We start from the raw sequence: 23,513 nt of genomic DNA on the forward strand, positions 1-23,513 counted from the left end.
ATATTTTGATTTTGCAATAAAACTGAATACAACTGATGAAACTCCTTCAATATACGTTGTCAATCCATCTTGAAATGTTACTAAGACACTTTCAGTGTCTGATAAGGGTTGATGACAGAATCTCTTTTGAGGAAAATTTTTTTGTTAAATTTAACAAAAAAAGCCAATGATGAATAAATATTTCATCAGTCTTTTTTTTTTTTTTTTTTAAATGATAAATATTCAAGCATCATGCTTAGCATATATTGCTCAGGATTGAGCACTTTGAATAGCCCAAATACATTGTAAAATAGAATGTGTTCACTACAGGCCAATATGATATTAAATTTAAATTTCACAATACAACCAATGCAATTTTTGAGGGGGCAAAGATGACTAAAGTTGATTGTTTAACATCAGGAAAAACATTTTCTAGCTTACATTTCATGTACTCAAAGGATGCTAAATGAAAATGCTTACAAGGGGTGGAATGTACAAAATAAAGCAGCCGTGGACTGATTAATTTTTTGCTAACATTTAACATATTTTTTCACTGGTAAAACAACACTGCCTAAATCATCAGCCTTTAACTATTGAGTATGAAGTGATTCACAACAGAACTTGTATTATATAAACAGTCAATGTCTGAAGTTATATGTGCAACAGAAATTGTTACAATATACTGCTGTTTCATATCTAATTTGCTCTCTCTCTCTCTCTCTATATATATATATACATATATATATATCAGATATTCAATTTTCATCATTTGCCTCCTTAAGCACATTTTTCTGTCAATTCCTTCATCTTTTCTGCATAATCTGCAAATATATCCCGGAAACGTATCCAACATTTCTCTGGAATGGTAATTGCTGTCCTAAAATTACTCTTAACCTGCAATATATAAAATTAACTATAACCTATTAGGGTATGCTAATAAGTTAAATTATATGTAATTCAAAATATTCTACATTGTTAAAGTTTTACCCTCTGAAGTATTTATAATAAGTCAGTAATTGCTTAAATAAAATTATTAAATAAATATAAAAAAATAAATAAACTATACACTTTATATGAAATACGATGATGTGGCACTTGCTAAAAGTTCCACACTATTGTCTGGTTCAATCTCACTGACAGCTTCAGTTAATGCTTTCATTTTTTTTTAATATTATGAACATTAAATATTCATTAATATTGAAACATTTAGGATTAGCTCATTTGAACCTAAAGGAAATACAAATGTGCACATATTTGTTTTTCTGTAGAGTTGCTTCTGTTTTATGTTCTTATTTTAAAAATTCACTTTTTTGCCCCTCTTTTTAAGCAATTTTTTAATTGCCTAAAATTTTCCAAAATTTTATATGAATCTTTGTTATTAGTTTATATAAAACTAAAAAATAGTTTTATATGAGCTAATAATAAAGGCAATTATTCTTGTTATTCTTCTTTTTTTCTATTTTTAAACAGAAAGTGGTTGTTATTATTATATTACTAAGAATTTTTCCTTATTCCAAATAAACGTAATATACAGCAATATTCTGTAAATTTGCTTAATTTGAAGATGAAAATGAAATGTATTAAATCTCCTGGTAGGATTTGTATAATATTTACTGGAAAATTGAACTTCTAAAAATTTTTTATTGTGCTCTTGCTCTCTGTGTTTTGGGACTGTTAAACCAAAGATATTATTTAGCATAATGAAATGCTATTTTACTCACCTATTTTCATTTTTTTCTTTTTTGAATGGACAATGTACTTTTTTGTTGAGCATTAAGATGCTACATAAGGATCACAGTTTGCATTTCCATGAACTATATAGCAAGGTGTACAGTTCGAGGAACTCGATCAGCTGCTTCCATTTCTAAGCAGATAGCACCTTTAACTTTTTGCATACTATTTTTTCCATGAATTTTGAGAAAAAATATCCTCTAGATGAATAACTATATTCATCTACTCTAATAACAGGTGGTGTAAGTGACTTCTAGAAAAAACTAAAAACCAAAAGTTATGGAAAGAATGAAATATAGTGCCCGAGAGTTATGTCCTTGAAAACTTTTATGATGAAAATAGAAACATAGCTGTATTTCCTGACATTCCACTTATGGTCAAAATTATTGTAGAGCCATATATTGGACAGTAATATGAAAATGAAACACTGTGATTAACTGCTCCCTTTTTAAGAAGCTGTCAGCAGGGGCTCACATCTGTAAGTATGGGCTTGGCAAAACCAGGGTCCTGAGTTGGATATCATCATTCTTCTCTTTCTTGCTTTTTTGGCTATTCCCTTCTACTTCTGACTCTCTCTCTCTCTTTCTCTCTCAGGGTAACGCGAGAATTTTTTTTTTTGGCTGGTGCAGCATAAGCCTCAGGCTTCCTTTCCTTGCACCATATGGCTAATAATAATAATAATAATAATAATAAAAAGAACAGTGAGCTAAATGTGACTTACAGGGTGGTCCATAAGTAAGGGAACATTTTTGACTACAAAGAACATGGTTTTAAATATTAGGATAGGTGGGAACGAGATTAGCTTTGTGTGGGGGAAGTTTTTACAGCTCCAGCAAATAGAAAAGTTTTTCTTAAATTTTTGCCATTTTATTGACTAAATTGGCATATTAATTTATTTTCTAGAAGTAGCTTTATATTCCTAGCTACAATACTTAGTTTATTTTGAACTTAGAGATTTTGTGGGTTATTACTTGGTATTGGTAAAACTTGTATTGTTTGAAACTTGCCACCATTGTGTAGTATTGATACTTTTTTTTTTTTTTTTTTTTTTTGTTAGTTGTTGGCACATCGGCTTCTGTGGCCATATTGCATCTCCCAAGGTTTTTGCACTACTCTGATCCAAGCTCGAGGTGGAATTCGAACCCACGACCTTTGGGTTGACAGGCAGGCACTTTACCCACCTGGCTAGTATCGATACGGAATAGCATTACGTATATCTCGAACTTGATAGTGTAATGCATAACGTAAAACTAGATAGCGTAATGAGTAGGACTGTAGTTGGACTCTGTTAGCTTAGTATAGTAGTGGCAATTAATCAATTAAATTTATAAATCCTTTTAATTTTTACTGTTAACTAAATTGTATTTAAACGGAAATCATGCTCCAGACTAGAGCAGCAAAGAAACTTGTGTAAAGTAGCGAAAGTGCTGTGGTTCATGGGAGAACCGTAGGGAACAATTCTTCAACGCATCACAGTCTAAAAAAATGTGCAAAATGTGACATTTTTGCGGATCTCTCTCTCTCTCTCTCTCTCTCTCTCTCTCTCTCTCTCTCTCTCTCTCTCTCTCTCTCTCTCTCTCTCTCTCTCTTTCTTTCTCTCGAACAGGACATGATCTGGCCATGGAAGATGTCTTTGTGTGTACTAGGTGACGAAATTAGGTACCAACTCAGCTTTCTGATGGGCATCTATGAGAGCTTGAAGAGTCAGGTGGATACCCTCTAAGGAATAAAATGGGAGCCCATCAAGTTCTCAGCTGCCCAACTCAATGCCAGAGCACAAGCTTATGCATCAAGCAACACAGCAGCAACCTTCAGGGAAAAATGTGCTAGTCATATAGGAGCTAGTTATATTTGGTGACTCAAATGTCAGAGAAAAGGGAAATATATTGTGCAAAAAGGATAGGTGGAATAGGACCAGGGGTATGTCTCCCAGGGGCAAAGGTTGATGACTTTGAAGAGCAGATATGATCTTTTAAGGGCACAAAAGGTGATATCATCGTACATGTTGCAATAATGACAATAATTGTAGGAGATCTGCGGATTTACTAAGCAAGTGCAGGTGAATGCTGAAAAAATTAGGCGCCGAGAGTTAGGGTTAAATTTGAAAGTGTCTGCAATCCTGCTCAGACACGATAGGAGGAATATATGATGAGAGCCTTGTCAATCAATTCGGCTCTGGAGAGACTGTGCAGGGCTCGTGGGGTAGAATTTTTCTCAGTGTGGTCTGTGCTTGTTAACAAGAGAGACTGCTTCTACAGGGATGGGATACACTTAAACAGAAAGGGTGCAAGAATATTTGCTGATGCTATCAAGGCAATGTTAGGCGGGTCAGAAAACTGCTAACTTGGGGGGGGGGGATTCACAGACTAATAGGTTAATATTTGTAGCGGCAGACAGAGGTGGAAATGATTCTTGCCCTGCTTCTATTGGAATGAGCAGCAGCCCAGAAAGCCAGTTGCTGGGGGTCATGAAACAAGTAAATACATGGGCTGTGTTAGAGTAACTAGGAGTAAGAACAGGTGTATGTATACTTGCATGTACACCAATGCTAGGAGTATAGTAAACAAATTTGATGAATTTGAAGTGCTGGTTAAGACAACCAAGACGGATATTGTTGGGATATCAGAGACTTGGTGCCACTCAGATATAAGGGGTGCAGAAATGGAATTTGGGAGTAAAATGTGTACAGAAAGGATAGGAAGGGAGGAGGGGTTATGCTATTAGTTAAGAAACACATAAAATCTAAGGAAGTGCATCCAGTTGACATAGATGGACAGTGCAATGTTCAGTCAGTTTTTTGTGACATAAACACTGGAAAAGCAAAAATGAGGGTAGGAGTTTGTTATAGGCCTAATGACTCTGATGAGTACAATGAACAATTATACAGCGAAATAGAGTGGGCTAGCAAATCAGAGGGTCTTATAATGGGGGATTTTAACTTCCCAGATATAGACTGTAACTTGTTAGTGTACGAGTGACCAACCCACAAGGTTTCTGTGGATTTATTGGATGATTGTTTTCTACAGCAATATGTTAGAGAGGCAACAAGAGGGAGTAACACTTGCATGAATAATTACTGCTTGATCCGATTATCAGCAGTGATTATTCATGCATTAAGAATTTACAGATAAAGGAACCACTATGTAGCAGTGATCAGAGTGTACTGATGTGGGATTTACTTAAAGATGTAACTACCATCAGGGGTAAAGGGAAGAGTTTTTGCTTTTGTAAAGGATTGTTTTTTTTGATTTGGTAGTTGTTGGCGCATCGGCTTCTATGGCCATATTGCACCTCCCAAGGTTTTTGCAGTACTTTGATCCAAGCCCGAGGCAGGAATCGAACCCGCGACCTTGGGTTGCCGGGCAGGTACTTTACCCACTCGGCTAGCCCGGTCGGCCTTTTGTAAAGGAGACTACAGTGGTCTCAGAGACTTTTTATGTTCTATACAGTGGGACCAACTAACGATGTTACCAACAGCAAATTCTGAATAGGAAGCATTCAAGGAAGTAATCTTGGAAGCTACTAGGCTTTTTGTTTCAAATAATAAATGCTATTCTAGGTTCAGGCCCAAATGGATGTCAGATGAACTAATGAGACTCGTGGCAGAGAAGAAAAATGTATGGGATGCACATAAATTGTCAGGACACAGAAGCCTATGACAGATATAAGCTAATCTATAATCCAGTTACAAAGGAGGTTAGGCAAGCAAAGGCAGATTATGAAATATCTTTGGCAAAGGATGCAAAAAAAAAAAAAAAAAGACTTCTTCACTTATATAAACTCTAAAAGGAAGGGGATGAATCAGATTGGCCCACTTAACATAGATGGGCTGACTACTGATGATCATTCTCAGATAGATGCCGAACTAAATGAGTATTTTGAATCTACATTCACATATGAGGGGTTATTCAAGGAGGAGAGGGCCAGATATTTATCAAACTAACAAGGAGTTGAATGATTTTGTAATAACTGAGAGCAAAGTGGGGGAGAAATTGTTGAAGCTAAACATAAGAAAGGCATCTGGGGGCTGGATGGGATCTATCCAGTTATATTAAAGGAGGCAGCAAAGGAAGTAAGCAAACCCTTAGCCATAATTATGAGAGCATCCTTGGACTCGAGGGAAGTCCCCACGGACTGGAGATGTGGAAATGTATCTCAAATTCACAAAGGGGGATCAAAGGGTTACACAAGCAATTACAGACCTGTCAGTTTGACTTCTCTTCAGGGAAAATAATGGAGTCACTGGTTAAAGAAGCATTGCAGGATCATTTAGACAAGACTGCAGCAATAATTCAGACACAGCATGGGTATGTCAAGGGGAAGTCTTGTCTGACCAATTTGATTGGATACTATGGTAACAAAGGAACTGGATGCAAAAAATAATTTTGATATCATATACTTGGATTTCAGCAAAGCTTTTGATACTGTTGCACATTAAGACTACTGTACAAATTGGAGCAATATGGGATTAAGGTGCTACACTGGATAAAGTGATGGTTGAGTGGGAGAAGAGAGAGAGAGAGAGCAGTGGTCAACTGGTACCGCTCTATGTGGACTAATGTTATTAGTAGTGTCCCTCAGGGTTCGGTGTTGGGCCCATTGTTGTTTTGTATATTTATCATATTGACGAAGGTATATGAAGCTTAATGTCAAAGTTTGCAGATGATACAAAGGTTGTTAATAATAGTAATGACAGTATGCTGCTGCAACAGGATCTGGAAAAGTTGGGTAGATGGGCTGAGAAGTGGCAACTGAAGTTTAACATTGACAAATGCCAAGTACTGCATATGGGTAGCACCCCAGAGAAACTTGTTTGTTTTTTGGAACATTAGCAACTAAGGCCATATTGCTCCGGGGATATGTGGTGGTCATTCCCTGACCTTTCCACATCCTCCGTATTTGGTGGTGATGGGCTCAAACTCAGGTCTAATCAAGAAGCATGTGCTACGCACTGCTGCTCTTTTCCACCTGGCTACGGAGGCGGCCCCCAAAGAAATATATCAACTATGTGGTGTTACATTCAGGGTAGTGGAGAATGAAAGGGACCTTGGGGTAATTATGCAGTGAGATATGAAGTTTTCTGAGCAGTGCAAACAGGTGCTAGAGTAGGTCATGGGGTCTTGTCAATGATATACAGAAATTTTGAGAGCAGGGATAAGGAAATAATTATCCCCATGTATAAAGAAATGGTCAGGCCACACCTTGAGTACTGCATACTGGTCTGGAAGACTCATTTTAGGAAGCATGTAGAGTTGCTAGAACATGTACAGAGAAGGGCAACAAGACTGGTGAAGGGAACAAAGGGGTGCTCTTATGAAGAAAGGCTTAAGTTCTTCAAACTGCAGCTTCTGGAGAATAGGCACCTATGAGGCAATCTGATTGAGGTGTATAAGGCCTTGAATGGATTGAGCAGGCTTAATGCTGACAAGATTCTTCTTCTTGCTCAGATTAGAGGGGGCATAAATTCAAACTGAGGAAAGACAGTTGTAGAATAGATGTGCAGAAGTTTGCCTTTAGCCAGCGGGTGGTTGACTGCTGGAACAAACTTCCATCTGTTGTTGTTGTTGTGAATGTTGATTGCTTAAATAAATTCAAGGCAGAACTAGACAAACATTTGGAATGAATGGATCAGGGAAATGGGAAGGCATTTTTTTTTTTTTTTTTTGGTTGATGCTGTATAAGCTTGCTTTCTTGCATCATGTGTCTCTACTAATGCTAATGCTATATTTTAATTAATGGTAGCACAATAAAAAGGAAATACATAAACTTAAAAGAAATTAATAATACATCTATTTAATATGGCTGCCATTTTGTCCTTGCCAAATTGTAAACTTTTCGGTACAAAACAACACATGGCAAGGCAGTTCCTCAGAAATGTTCTCAAATTCTCTAATCGTTAACTGCTGAAGCTCCAGCAGAGACTTCTGCTTATTACTAAATACTTTATTCTATAAGAATCATACAAAAAAAGTAATCACAGGGTGTTAAATATGCCATCCAATCCATCAGACAATTTTTGCTTAGTGAGCTGGTGCCCCATCCTGCACAAAAAAAGCAATGCTGAAAATTGATTTTTGACTGTACAAGTCAGAAGGTTGCTTCGCTCCCCTTAGACTTGTGTCACATGAACTTGAATTATATGTTTTTATTTTTTTTTGTAGGGGGAACCCCCACACCCCCTCTAATAATCAAAAGATGTACAAAAATTATATTATATTATTTTATTATCTAAAAACAAATTAATAACAAAACCATCATTTATATATTTGATTATAAATAACATTTCTTGTCCAATTTTTTTGTTTTTTGATTTGTTTTCCATTAATACAAAGAGATTTTTAGCTCTCTTAATGCAACATACAATTGTCCAATGCAAAAAACATGGTGATGTTAAGTGAACACAAACCTCAGATAATGTTTGCCCGTTTCTTTATTGCCATACCAAAAGCCAATTTCATAGGAAACTGTGTTAATTGAAAAATGAAGTTATATTCCCCTTCATTTGAATAAATGTGAATCTGTGGAATATATGCTTTTGATCGAGCTTTGGTTTGTGAACATGTCACCTGTGACATGTTCACAAACCAAACATTTCTTCCTTATTTCCACTGCACGTAGTCATTTTTTATATCTAAGTTTCTTAAAAACGTAACAATTGCATTTAACTTTAATAGTAATTTATGCAGCGGTAAACCTGAAGGCTCCAGAGAATAAAATGTTTTGAATGTTACAGAGTTGTATACTTCAGCTTTACAACTATCTGGCATAATTTGGTCTGACGAATAAACTAATTTAAATTCCCCTAGAATCTTAAATTTCGGATACATTTTTTTCATTCAGCGAACAGTATTATTTGTTGCAGCTAAAAACTTTTCTTGCAAAGAAGTTTCGATACTTTCAAAAACGTCACTATCATGTTCTGTTCCAGAACATGATATTGCCATGGGGGATGTCTTGTGTGTGCGCGCAATGTAAGGAGTGTAAGGAAATCAGGCGACAACTCAACATTGTTATGGGCCTATATGAGAGCTTGAAGGACAGGGTGGATGCCCTCGAAGGATCTAAATTGAGGTGCCCGTCAAGCTCTCAGCTGCCCACATCAAAACCAGAGCTTGCGCTTGGTCATCGCACAACACAGCGGCAACCCCCAAGGCAGAATGCGCTGATCCCACAGGAACTAGTAGTTGTTGGTGACTCTATTGTCAGAAACGGGGAACATGCTTTGTAAAAAGGACAGTGGAACAGGACCAGGGTATGTCTTCCAGGGGCAAAGGTTGATAACGTTGTAGAGCAGATATCATCTTTTAAGGGCACAAAAGGTAATATAGTTGTACACATTGGCACAAATGATATTAAGAGTAAGAGACCGGCAGAATTACTTAACAAGTACAGGTCACTGTTGAACAAAAGCCATGAATTAGGGTTGAATTTGAAAGTGTCTGTAATTCTGCCCAGACACGATAGGAGGGAGTATATGATGAGAGCCTTGTCGATCAATTCGGACCTGGAAAGATTGTGCAAGGCTCAAGGGATAGAGTTTTTTTCAGCCTGGTCTGTACTTGTTAACAGGAGAGACTGCTTGTACAAGAATGGGATACACTTAAATAGAAAGGGTGCAAGAATATTTGCTGATGCTATCGAGGCAGTGTTAGGTGGGTTGGAAAACTGCTAGCTTGGGGGGATACGAGGACTAATAGTTTAACAGTAGCTGCAGGCAGAGGTGAAGGTGATTCTTGCACAACTTCTATTAGAATAAGTAGCGACCTGGAGCGAAGGGTGTTGGGGGTTTCAGGGACGGATGGCAGTCATTGTGAAATAGGTGGGTATATGGGATGTGTTAGGGTAACTAGGAATAGGTGCATGTATACTTGCATGTATACCAATGCTAGAAGTATAGTAAATACATTTGATGAATTTGAAGTGTTAGTCAAGACATCAAAGTCGGATATTGTTGGGATATCAGAGACGTGGTGTCACCCAGATATAAGGCATGCAGAACTGGAATTTGGGGAGTACAATGTGTACAGAAAGGATAGACAGGATAGGAAGAGAGGAGGTGTTATGCTGTTAATTAAGAAAAACAAAATCAAAAGAAGTGCACCCAGTTGATATAGATGAACAGTGCACTGTTGAGTCAGTTTGGTGTGACATAAGCACTGCGAAAGCAAAAATAAGAGTAGGAGTGTGTTATAGGCCTAATGACTCGAATGAGTGCAATGAACAATTGTACAGAGAAATAGAGTGGGCTAGTAAATCAGAATGTCTTATAATGGGGGATTTTAACTTCCCAGATATTGACTGGAATTTGTGGGTTGGTCACTCACACACTAGTCAGACTTTTGTGGATTTATTGGATGATTGTTTTCTGCAGCAGCATGTTCGAGAGGTAACCAGAGAGGGTAATACTCTTGATCTGGTTATCAGCAGTGATCATTCGTGTATTAAAAATTTGCAGGTAAAGGAACCACTAGGTGGCAGTGATCACAGTGTACTGATGTGGGATTTACTTAAAGATTTAATTACCATCAGGGGTAAAGGAAAGGGTTTTTGCTTCCGTAAAGGTGAGTACAGTGGTCTCAGACAGTTTTTAAATTCTGTACAGTGGGATCAATTGACGATGTTACCAACAGTAAATTTTAAGCGGGAAGCATTCAAGGAATTAATCATGGATGCTACTAAAAGTTTCATACCTATTAAGAAATATTGTTCAAGGTTTAGGCCTAAATGGTTATCAAATGAACTAATGAGCCTAGTAACAGAGAAGAAATATGCATGAGATGCATAAAAATTATCAAGTGACTCAGAAGTCTATGGCAGATATAAGCTAGTCTGTAATCAGGTCACAAAGGAGGTTAGGCAGGTGAAGGCAGATTATGAGAAATCTTTGGCAAAAGATGCTAAGAAAAACATCAAGGATTTCTTTACTTATATAAACTCTAAAAGAAAGAGGATAAATCTGATTGGTCCACTTGACATCGATGGTTCGACTGTTGATGATCCTGCTCAGATAGCAAACAAACTGAATGAGTATTTTGCATCTACATTCACACGTAACGAATTATTAAGGTTTGAAAATGACAGAAGGTTATCAAATTGTAGCAGGGTACTTAATGGTTTTGTAATAACTGAGAGCAAAGTGGAGGAGAAATTGTTGAAGTTAAACATAAGAAAAGCACCTAGGGTGGATGGGTTCTATCCAGTTATATTAAAGGAGGCGGCAAAGCAACTAAGCAAACCCTTAGCCATAATTATGAGAGCATCCTTGGACTCAGGGGAGGTTCCCACGGACTGGAGATGTGCAAATGTATTCCAATTCACAAAGGGGGATCGAAGGGTGACACGAGTAATTACAGAACGGTTATTTTAACTTCTGTTCCGGGTAAAATAATGGAGTCACTGGTTAAAGATGCATTGCAGGATCATCTAGACAAGACTGCAGCAATAATTCAGATACAGCATGGGTTTGTTAAGGGAAAGTCTTGTCTGACAAATTTGATAGGTTATTATGATGTGGTTACAAAGAACTGGATGCAAAAAATAATTTTGATATAATATATTTGGATTTCAGGAAAGCTTTTGACACTGTTGCGCATGGAAGACTATTGTACAAATTGGAGCAGAATGGTATTAAGGGTAAGTTGCTACAATGGATAAAAGGACGGTTAGGTGGGAGAAGACAGAGGGTGGTAATCAACGGGTGCTGCTCTTCGTGGACTAATTTTATTAGTGGAGTCCAACAGGGTTCGGTTGGGTCCACTGTTGTTTTGTATATTTATCAATGATATTGATGAAGGTATATCAGGCTTAGTGTTGAAGTTTTCAGATGATACAAAGGTTGGCAGGATTGTTAATGACAGTAATGGCAGTGTGCTACTGCAACAGGATCTAGATAATTTGGGCAGATGGGCTAAGAAGTGGAAACTGAAGTTTAACCTTGACAAATGCAAAGTACTGCATATGGGTAGAAGTAACCCAAGAGAAAAGTACCAACTGTGTGGTACTAACTTAAGGTGGTAGAAAATGAAAAAGACCTGGGAGTAATTGTGCAGTCAGATATGAAGTTTTCTGAGCAATGCAGACAGGCTGCCAGGTCTGGTCATGGGGTTTTGTCAATGATATATAGGAATTTTGCTAGCAGGGAGATGGAGGTGATTGTCCCTCTGTATAAGGCAATGGTCAGGCCACGCCTTGAGTACTGTATACAGGTCTGGAGGCCTCATTTTAGGAAGAATGTCGATTTGCTTGAGCGTGTACAGAGAATGGCAACAAGATTGGTGAGGGGAATGAAGGGATCCTCTTACCAAGAGAGGCTAAAGTTCTGCAAATTGCAGTGGCTGGAGACTAGGCACCTGCGCGGTGATCTGGTTGAGGTGTATAAGGTCTTGAATGGGTTGAGCATGCTGAATTCTGATGGGATCCTTCCACTTGTTCAGATTACGAACCTAAGGGGGCATAAATTCAAATTAAGAAAAGACAGATGTAGAATAGATTTGTGGAAATTTGCCTTTAGCCAGTGGATGGTGAATTGCTGGAACAAACTTCCATCTGTCGTGGAAGTTGATAGGTTGAATAAATTTAAGGAGGAACTGGACAGGCATTTGGAGGGAATAGTGTGATTTTTTTTTTTTTTTCGGCTGATGCTGCATAAGCTCATACACTTGCTTTCTTGCATCACATGCCACTACTACTACTACTACGTCATGTATTAAATTTCCTGAACTGCGAATATTTTCTCTATTTGATTATTTTCATCTTTTACCACTTTTTAATTTTTTATGATTTTTTTTCTTTCTTATCAATGATTGGAGTTTCAGTCGAGCTATCAACAATTTGTGATTCCTTTTTTTGCTGTTTTCATATCTTTCCTTTCTTAATTTTGTAGTCTTTAACTTATTATAATCTCTTTGTTTTCTTAAGATCTTATACTCTTCAAGATCTTTTGTTTTCAACCTTTCTGATACGATTTTTCTCTTTTCTATTACTGCCATTATTAACAACACTGCTAATAGCTGAAGAAACTTTTGAAAAAATTGAATCATTGCCTTGAGAAATGTAGAATTCTAAAATTAAAAATACTAAAAAACCGCACAATTAACAATGGCCAAACTGTCAACGTTGTGTGACATCATAACGATACTAAATGGAATCAGGTAATGAGTTCTAGCAGCTTAATTTAAGAGTGATGTGCCTAGGAGTGATCTTTGAGACAGACCTGTCAATCACCTTGTTGTAGTATGACACAATAGCAGTTAGCCCTGCCTTGCAGAAAGCAAAAAGTGTGCACGTGAAAAAGCGCTATTTTCCAAAATATTCTTTTATATATAGAAGATTAATGGAATGATTTTATCTTTTGGCAGCCTCAAGTAGTTTTCTCCTACTCAAATAAAAAAGATCCACCTTTTATGACTTTTCCCCTGCTACAACTAGAAGTTAACACAAAATTATATACTGGATTAGTATTCAAACTGGTTCCACTTATTTGTGGTTCTTCCCTTGGATTTCAATAAGTTCTCTGAGACTCATGAAATCTTAATAGAGATCCACTAAAAAGGTGCACATATAAGCACGTTTTAAGAATACTCTTGTGAATGTTATTATCATTATTCTAATACAAGGTAATCATTTTAAAAATAAAACCCAAAAAAATGCAAGTTTCCAAGTATTGTACAGAAGTCTTTTGTATTAAATAAGAGTTATTTGTTATTTGGTTTTTTTTTTAGGAGCATTAGCAACTAAGGCCATATTGCTCCGTGATATGCGGTGGTCATTCCCTGACCTTTCCGCATCTCCGTATTTGGTGGTGATGGGCTTGAACCCCGGTCTAATCAAGAAGCGTGTGCTACGCACTGCTGCTCCTTCCCACCTAGCTACGGAGGCGCCCCCTTAAATAAGAGTAAAACCTTTTCTGTTCTTGACTAACCTGATCGTTTTCTCTGCACCTGTTCCAGGAGATCCATATCCTTCTTAAAATGAGGTTTCCATACCTGTGTGCAGTACAAATTTACTATTGCCTTATACAATGGGTAATTACTTCCTTGTCTCTGCTGGCAAAGTTCCTGAATAATATCATTGACAGAACCCTATATGAGCTGTTTTATAACTCTGCACTTTTCAGAGAACTTCATATCAGACGGTACAATTATCCCCAGGTCTTTTTTTTTTTTTATTCTCCTGTCACTAAGTGTGGTACCATGTAAATGTTATGTTATTCTGGGATTTCAGCTACCCATATGTGGTACCTTGCATTTATCAATGTTAAACCTCAATTGCTACTCCTCAGCCCATCACCCTAATTTTTCTAGGTTTTGCTGCCGTACTTCCTCTAATTAACTACTCTGCCAACCTTTATGTCATTTGCAAACTTCAACGTAAATTTGATATGTCTTCATCAATATCATTAGTAAATATTGTGAAAAGTAAGGGACCCAGCAGAGAACCCCAAGGGGGCTCCATCAATAACATTATTCCAAGAAGAGCCATCCCTTTATCCACTGCACCACTTGACATCTCTGGAGCATTATAGCATTAGTGCGATAATGTTCCAAAGCTTTACTAATGTATAATTATATGATGTCAAAATTGTTAGCAGACAGTTCCTTTGTTACTATGTCATAGAGCTAATTAGGCAGGATCCCCTGCTTAGCAAAACCACACTGAGATTTCTGTATGAATTCCATTCCTGTTCAGATGATCCTGCCATACTTCTTTAACCACAGACTCCATTATTTTCTCTGGAACAGAAGTCAGAATGCTACTGCAGCGCATCTTCAAGTTTTTTTTTTTTTTTTTTTGTTATAAGCTATTGTCATGTTTTCTGTAACCATCAGTTGTCTACTAAGTTCTAAAGGCACCAACATCAAACTTCACAGAACACTTTACTGCTTGAGTTTTTCCTTAATCTTATAGAAACTTGGTTTTTTTTTCACCCAGTCTTCCTCAGACAAGGTAGCCACCAAAATAGTCTGTGACTTCTCGTTTATCTTCAATTTATCATAAACACTGATATTTCAATTTTTTTTTTTTTTTTTTTTTTTTTTAACCACTCAGGTCTCAATTGTGAACAATAAAAATGCAATATGAAGTTTTAAACTATAGTACCTTGTGGAAACTGCAGTACAGTACTGTAATGGAAAAAGTTTCACACGCTATACTTCTTGTAGACACTAATGAATGTGTTACAAGGTCAATTATGGACAGCAACATGAGACTAATTTTGCATGTCCTCAAGCTCAAAAGGGAAACATTGTTAAAAAAAAGTATATTCAAATGAGACTTACTCCTTTGGTGTTCTATTTTGTTTCCCTGTCCTTAGTACCTTATTTTTTTTGGCTAAGGCCCTCAAAAGCTGGGAGTGGGCCGCTCTGGCTGGACTACTGAGAGCAGCTTGGCACTCTAAGCTATAAACCATAAACCACGGTCATACTAAGAGAAAAAGTTGTCTTATGCACGAGTTCTATCCATACCCCAGATGCTTTTTCACATCTTAAATACATTAAAGAATTTGATTACAGTTTCTTCTTAACAGCAGTTGCTGCTGTTATGAAGCTAACTTATCACTAAGGTATTAATTATTTCAAAAACAAGTTTCTTCAATAATTATAAAAGGGAACAAAAAAGACTCATACAGCATTTTGACAGCTTTTCTACCTGACCTGATTATCCAATGATCTTTAGGAAAAAAAAAAAAAAAAAAAAAAAAGAGTAAGGCCAACTTTCTCATTTGATGAGTTAAATTTGCTTTATTGTGTAAATATTTTAACTGATGGTAAATACCATCAAACTGAGGCAATTCCGGGTTCAGCACAGATGAAAAGCCTGGTTTAGCGGATGCTGCCAATTATTTCCAAAGTCCATTAAATTCACGTCTGTTAAAGTAAGAGTTTACTCTATTATTATTGTTTGGTTTAAAAGTTACATCCCCCAAAATTTCACAAAAGTGAAAATTTGAGTGCACTGCAGTAATTAAATACTTTATTTTGGAAATGAACTCTTGGAACAAAATCTATGGGGTCGCCACAGTAATTATTCATCATATAGTACAGAGGTCGGCAACCTTTTTTGAGTGAAGAGCATTTTTGATCTAATTGGAAAAAAAAAAAAAAAAAAAAAAAATCCGAAGAGCCGCACCTCAGCTCAAGCTGAGAAGAGGGGGGAGTTTTTAAGAAATGGAATAGAGCTGGTGTTTTATTAAAAAAATATTTTTTTTGAAATATTAATACTGAAAAAATGTAACAAACACCCAATTAGGCACAAATTAATGTGACTTTTGCTGCTAAACTTCTTGAGCAAGTCTCTCAACATCAGGCGAGTATGCTGTAATTTTCATCTTTAAACATGCTGAGACTCACATTGTTCAGACAGTTTCTTGATTTATTTTTAATATAGTTCATATTCAAAAATATTTGCTTGCGGAAATATGTCGCACCAAAAACTGAGAACAGTCCAAACGCAAATATTTTCAAATTTATATACGTGTCCAGTAAGCTACTCCATGCACCAAACACAATTTGGTCTTGCATTTTCAACTCATCTATCGCCATCCATTTGTGTAGAATTGCAAGGGCAGCCTTTTACCTCTCCAAATTCTTACTTTCAGTTTTAAGGCATTTTAGTCTTGCACTCCACATGTCGTTGATTTTTAAGTCCTCTAACTCCATTTCAAATTGTGCTTCATGTAGGATAAACGTTAGAGCTGCATTTACATGTTGAAAGAGCTGCATGTGGCTCGCGAGCCACAGGTTGCCGACCCCTGATATAGTACTATAAAAAATAGGGTTGTTGAATTCAAAAGGAGTAAAACAGCCACCAAAAAATAACTATAGTTTCAACAACTTATGATTGCAACTATAGAAAATACTGATACTGTTCATGATATGATTTTGAAAGATTGTTAACAATTAGGATTTCTGGTTCAGGAATTTGATCGGATACTATGATGTGGTCACAGAGGAACTCGATGCAAAAAATGAATTTGATATCATATACTTGGATTTTAGGAAGGCTTTTGATACTGTTTCACATGGAAGACTGCTGTCCAAATTGGAGCAGTATGGCATTAAGAGCAAATTGCTACAATGGATAAAGGGATGATTGAGTGGGAGAAGACAGAGAGTGGTAATCAACGGACACTGCTCTCGTGGACTAATGTTATTAGTGGAGTCCCCAAGGGTTCGGGGTTGGCCCATTGTTAATCTATATATTTATCAATGATATTGATGAAGGTATATCAGGTTTTATGTACAAGTTTGCAGATGATACAAAGGTGGGCAAAGTTGTTAATGAGAGTAATAACAGTACACTGTTGCAACAGGATCTAGAAAAGCTAGGCAGATGGGCTGAGAGGTGACAATCGAAGTTTAATATTGACAAATGCAAAGTACTGCATATAGGGCCGACCGGGCTAGCCGGGTGGGTAAAGTGCCTGCCTGGCAACCCAAAGGTCGCGGGTTCGAATCCCGCCTCGGGCTTGGATCAAAGTACTGCAAAAACCTTGGGAGGTGCATTATGGCCACAGAAGCCGATGCGCCAACAACTACCAAAAAAAAAAAAAAAAACTGCATATAGGTAGCAGTAACCCCAGAGTGACATACCAACTGTGCGGTACAACATTCAGGGTAGTGGAGAATGAAAAAGACCGGGGGTAATTGTGCAGTCAGATAAAGTTTTCTGAGCAATCCAGACAGGCTGCCACAGCAGCTCATGGGATCTTGTTAATGATATACAGGAATTTTGCTATCAGGGATAAGGAGGTGATTATCCCTTTGTATAAGGTGATGGCAATCCAGACAAGCTGCCACAGCAGCTCATGGGACCTTGTTAATGCTATATAGGAATTTTACTAGCAGGGATAAGGAGGTGATTATCCCTTTGTGTAAGGTAATGGTCAGGCAACACCTTGAGTACTGCATACAGGTCTCGAGGCCTCATTTTAGGAAGGATGTAGAGCTGCGGGAATGAGTACAGAGAAGAACAACACGACTGATGAGAGGAACAAAGGGTTGCTCTTAACCTTAAGTTCTGCAAATTGTAGCATATGGAGACTAGGCACCTCAGAGGTGATCTGATTGAGGTGTATAAAACCTTGAATGGTTTGAGCAAGCTCAATGCTAATTCGATTCTTCTTCTTCTTGGTCAGATTATGCACCTGAGGGGCCATAAATTCAAATCGAGGAAAGACAGTTGTAGAACAGATGTGCAGAAATTTGCCTTTACTAGTGGGTGGTTGATTGCTTGAACAAACTTCCATCTGTCATTGTGGAAGTTGAGCTTAAATAAATTCAAGGAAAAGCTGGACAAATGTTTGGAGCAAATGTCTGGGTGAAATGGATGGGGGGGGGGTTGGCTGTGCTGTATGAGCTTTCTTTCTTGCAACATATGCATCTACTAATGCTAATTCATTTCAGCCAGAGAATAATATATTGTTGAAACAAACTGACATCTGGTGTTGTGGAAGTGGATAATTTGAATAAGTTTCATTTGAAATTTGTTTAAATTAAATTATGTAATTTTTTGAAATTAATTTCTACATTATTTTGTAAATCTAATCCTTAACTTTTCTCAAGTATTTCTGCTAAGTTAAATACTTTTCAGTAGCTTTGGTAGCTTAATTTTAACTTTGGTAGTGAGTAAAGTTTTGGTAACGGTTTAATTTTTGTAATACTTTGTTAATTTGGGATCTCAAGGAAGAATTAGACAATTTGTTGGAGGGTGAAATGGGAAGTTTTTTTTTTTTTTTTTTTTTGTCTGATGCTGTATAAGCTTGCTTTCTTGCATCATTTGCCAGTATTAATACTGGCAAAAGACTTGGAATGAGACTTCATACTGGCAAATGAGACCTGGGAATGACACTTCAAGACTTTTTCTTAAACTTAAGTTTTGTGATATGTACATATTTTTACTGTATAAAATATAATATACAAAAATAAGGCAATGTTTAGGCCACATCCTGAGTATTGCATTCAGGTCTCTGTTGGAATAAGTGCAGAGAAGAACAATGAAATTAGTCAGGGAACAAAAGCTTACCCTTATCAAGAAAGACTTCAGTTCTACAATGTCTGGAAACCAGGCCCTTGCAGGATAGATGTGTGGAAATTTGCCTTTAGCCAGTGGGTAGTTGATTGTTGGAACAAATTACCTTCTGGAAGTGAGTAGTTTGAATAAATTTAAAGAACTAGGCAAATAAAATTATTAGAGAGGATGGATGGGTGACGTGGGAAGTTTTTTTTTTTTTTTTTGCTGATGTTCTATAATCTTGATTCCTTCCATCATTTACCACTACTAATAATATAAATTACTTTAAATTACCGATTATTTTATTAATTTATTTTATTTATTAATAAAATAGACTAGTAATAATCTTAGGAATACAAGAGGTGATAATTAAAATAAAACTGTATAAATAATACAAGGGACATAATGCTAATAAAAAAATAAAAAAATCAATATAAAATAAATAAATAATGATAAATAAGAACAATCAGCACCATCTCATATAAATATAAACAAAATGAATAACACATCTAATAGCAATATCACTTGTCACGGGTATTTTCATATTGTTTTAACAGCTTTAATTTCTTCTTACTGTAATACAGTTTAGTGTATAAGTTTCTGTTGTAATTAGAGGATATATTGGAAATATAATATATTATAAATTCTTTATACATTGGGGTCCCAACATCCGATGGTAATTCGTTCCACAAAACCCATTGTAAGTTTAAACCAATAATACATTGATTTCCTGTAATTCGTTCCAAACTCTTGACAGGCGCGACCCCAACAACACGTAAAATAGTAAAACTGAGTGTTTGATAAAGATTATTTAATAAATAGTTATAAAACATCTTAAAATAAAAAAAAAAACAATAAATTAGCATTTACCTTAGACTTGAAGTGCCCAGCTGATGAAATCAATGGCAGTGTAATGGTAGTGGGACTATGTCAGGTGTCTGCTGCTACTGGCAAAGAAACTGTTCAAAGTGGACTGTTTTTGATGACTTTTTTTGTATATCCTGAAGTAAGAAATGACTTTGTCTTCCATTTTGCACATCATGAGTTCAGTGTTTTCAATGGGGTGTTTTTTACCACCTCTCTTAAATGCTCCCAACAAGAAATGACAGTCTTCAACTCCTCAGCTGACACTTTTTTGGGTATCTTCTTCCTCCTCTTCAGTGTCGCTCTCCATAATTTTCTCCAACCCTTATAGCTCCTCTGTTGTCAGCTCCTACCCATGAGCATCAATAAGGTTCTCCACATCCTCTTTGTCAACCTCCAGATCCATTGATTTACCAAGAGTGACAATATCATTTGTCAAAGAACCATATCAAATCCAACAGCATTATAGATAATTAAAGTCCAGATGTTTTTCCAGGCTGAATTTAAGCACCTGGTAGAAATGTCATTCCAAGAACTTACAACCAGCCTCACACAGTCCAGGATACTGAACTTCGACCTCCAAAAATCATTCAGGGTGAGAGCAGTTTCACCAGAGGTCGCTGCAAAGTAACCTGCAAACATTTTCTTGAAGTTTGCTATCACTTGCTGGTCCATTGGTTGAAGAAGAGGAGTGGTGTTGGGTGACAAAAATTTGACAAACAAAGTCAAATTGTGCCTCAAGAGATTGAACAAGGTTGGGATCATGGCCTGGGGCATTATCCAGCAGGAGCAGTGCCTTCACAGAAAGCTTATTTTTCTCAAGATAACTCTTCACTGCAGGACAGAACACTACAAGCACCCATTCATTGAAGACATATCTTGTAACCCAGGCTTTCTTGTTACGGTGCCAAAACGCTACTGTTGGCATTAGTGGCGAGCAGACGTGCCTATTGGAGCTCTGCATAGTGACAGCACAGAAGTATAGATAAGAGGGAGATTAGAGCAGGTTTAGTGAAGTAGAGCAGGATTTCAAAGGTTATTTATAGTATATTGTAAAGTTTATTTTGATAAGTTTTTTTCCTGTAATAGTTTGATTTTTTAATATTATAAATATAATTTTTTGAAACTTTCTTTTATTAATAATTAGTAAATTTTAAAATGGTTATTACAAGGTCCACCTTGAACATTTCGTCAGAGGGTACCATGACTCATACAGAAATGCTGATGGCGATTCCTGGGTGAGTCATGATTTTATCCTTTGCAGAACTTGTGGCATGTATCCAAGGTCGACCTAGTGGATAATCCTAGCTCACTTGGAGATTATTTTCTTTGTCACTGGTGTAAGGAGTGCACCGATCTTAAGTTAAAATTTGGTGCATTGCTAGAACAATTTGAGTCACTGAAAAAATGGGTGCTTGCCCTCGAGAATAATGTCACTGGGAGTGTCAGGGACCCAAGACTGTAGCAACCTACCAAGTGATGCACTCCCGATTCAGAACAGAATAACCAAGTGCAAACTACTCTGGTTCAAGAGGACTTAGTTTTATTAGGAGACTCCATTGCCAGGGAAACGGGAAATATTTTTTGTAATAAGGATTAGAACCAGGGTATGTCACCAACAGACTGTCAGATTTTAAGGGGGTTAAAGAGAAAATTATTATTCAAGTGGGAACTAATGACATTAAGCATACACAATCTGACAATTTGTTAGACAAATATAGGACCGTGCTGAAGAAATGCCGCGAGTTAGGTCACAATGTCCACGTGTCTGCAATTCTGCCCAGACATGATAGGAGGGATTATATGCTGAAAGCCTTGTGGATTAACTCAAGTAAATTTTAAAATGGTTATTACAAGATCCACCTTGAACACTTCGTCAGAGGATACCCATGACTTGAAGGACTCTGCAAGGTTTTTTGGGGGAAATTTCTCTCAGATTGGCTCGCACTTGTAGGTAGAAGGAATCTGTTTTGTAGAGACAGGTTACATTTAAACATAGGTGGTGTAAGAGTTTTTCCAGTATTATTAAGGATACCTTTGGTTCAGGGAAAACTGCTAGTTTGTGGGGACAGGGTAATATAGATATGTGTTTATGTGATAATACTGGTCAAAGTAACGCTTGCACATACCTCAAGAGTTCTTGTTTGTTACCACAACAGAACATATTAGCAAGGTGTTCTGAGGGCAGAAATGTTTCAAATGAGCGGGCAGCTAATGCCAGGGAAGCGAGCTTAAATAACTTTAAGGGGTGTGTTAGTGCAGTTAACTATATAAGAACACTAAGTCTTAATTGTTTAAAGAGTAACGTCAGAAGGGTTGTCAATAAAATGAGTGAATTCGAACTGCTAGGACAAGTAACACTGATATAATAATGCTTATGGAAACTTGGTGCTACCCGGAGATAGGGAATGATGAATTTCAGTATGGTATGTATAATGTATTTAGGAAGAATAGGGTAGATAGAAGGGGTGATGGGGGTCATGCTTCTTATCAAAAGCAGCCTGAATGCAATGAAAGCTTTCCTGGATTCAGACATTTCGCATGCTACTATAGAATCTGTGCACACGGTGTGAGATTGTTGAAAGCAAAGGTATAATGGAAGGTGGAATAATCTACAGGCCAGGTGATTGTGAAGATTATGATGAGAGCCTCTACATGCAAATGGAATGGGCAAGTAAGCGTGAATGTCTTATTATGGGTGATTTTAATTTGCCTCTAATTGATTAGAACAAATGGGAAGGAAACTCCCCATGGGAGACAATTTTTAAATCAACTAGATGATTGTTATTTGTATCAACATATCAGGGAAAATACTAGGGAAAAAGAATACTTTAGACCTCATCATCACTCATGAACCAGATGACATAATAGGGCTGATAGTACAGGAACCAGTAGCAGGAAGCAATCACGGAGTTCTATGGTAGATGATGAAGAGACAGGTAGCAGCAGTTAAAGGCAAAGGAATGGGTTATAATTTCAGGAAAGGAAATTACAACAGCTTACGATGCTACATGGCCTCTATTAACTGGGTAGATATCTCACAGAGAGCTAATACAACTGAATTATGGTATACCTTTAAAACATTAATCACAGAAGCCTTGAATGCTTATATATCATTAAAAAAAATTCCACAGGGAGGATTCCAGGTTGGATGAATAATGAAGTTGCCATATTACTTGAGCAAAAAAAGACAGCATGGAAAAGTTACAGAGCAATAAAAAGTACTGAAGCCTATAACAGTTACAAATTGATCTGTAACAGTGCCACAGAAATGGTTAGGCTGGCAAAGACAGATTATGAGAAATTGCTGGCATAGAGGGAGGATAAGGAATTCTTCACATATGTAAATGTGAAGAAGAGAAGGACAAACCAGATCAGACCCTTACATAATGGACGTGGGATAGTATTAGATACCCCAGCTGAAGTTGCAGATGAACTCAACAGTTACTTTGCATTGATATTTACAGAAGAAAAATCCTTTATGTCAATGAGAAATTAATGGAATGAAGTTGAAAAAAAATGTAATTAATGATGTTGAAGTTTCATATATTTATTTAATGAAAAATCTTTCAAGCCTACAGGCCAGTAAGACTCCTGGCGTTGATGGCATATACCCTATAATCTTAAGGGAGGCAGCAAGTGAGTGCATTGAACCTAATTATGAGAGCATCACTGGACTCAGGAGTGATACTGTTGCATTGGAAAAGTACCAATGTATCTCCAATACATAAGGGCAGTTCTAAGAGTGTAGTGGGAAATTACTGACCGGTCAGTCTAACTTCAGTAGTAGGGAAAATCATGGGGGTAATGTTCAAGGGTGGAGTCCAGGATCATTTAGATAGAAATGGAATTCTGAAGGATACGCAACATGGTTTTGTTGTTGTTGTTGTTGGTATGAAAGTTTCACGACACAAGGGCAACTGTGGCCA

At 37.0% G+C, this 23,513-nt stretch overlaps 1 protein-coding gene across 1 annotated transcript in view; it reads right to left on the reverse strand.

Annotated features, from left to right (window-relative positions):
• Window positions 1–756: 756 nt before the first annotated feature.
• Window positions 757–23,513, reverse strand: part of LOC150078492 (transcriptional regulator protein Pur-beta-like) — a 247,945-nt gene continuing 225,188 nt past the window's right edge. Inside the window, exon 9 of the mRNA XM_090384653.1 lies at window positions 757–873. Coding sequence (XP_090240779.1) covers window positions 757–873 — 117 coding nt within the window. The remainder of the gene's footprint in view (window positions 874–23,513) is intronic.

The sequence above is a fragment of the Mastigoproctus giganteus genome, chromosome 11, assembly GCF_048544385.1.
Source record: "Mastigoproctus giganteus isolate SK-2022 chromosome 11, ASM4854438v1, whole genome shotgun sequence".
Lineage (NCBI taxonomy): Eukaryota > Metazoa > Arthropoda > Arachnida > Uropygi > Thelyphonidae > Mastigoproctus > Mastigoproctus giganteus.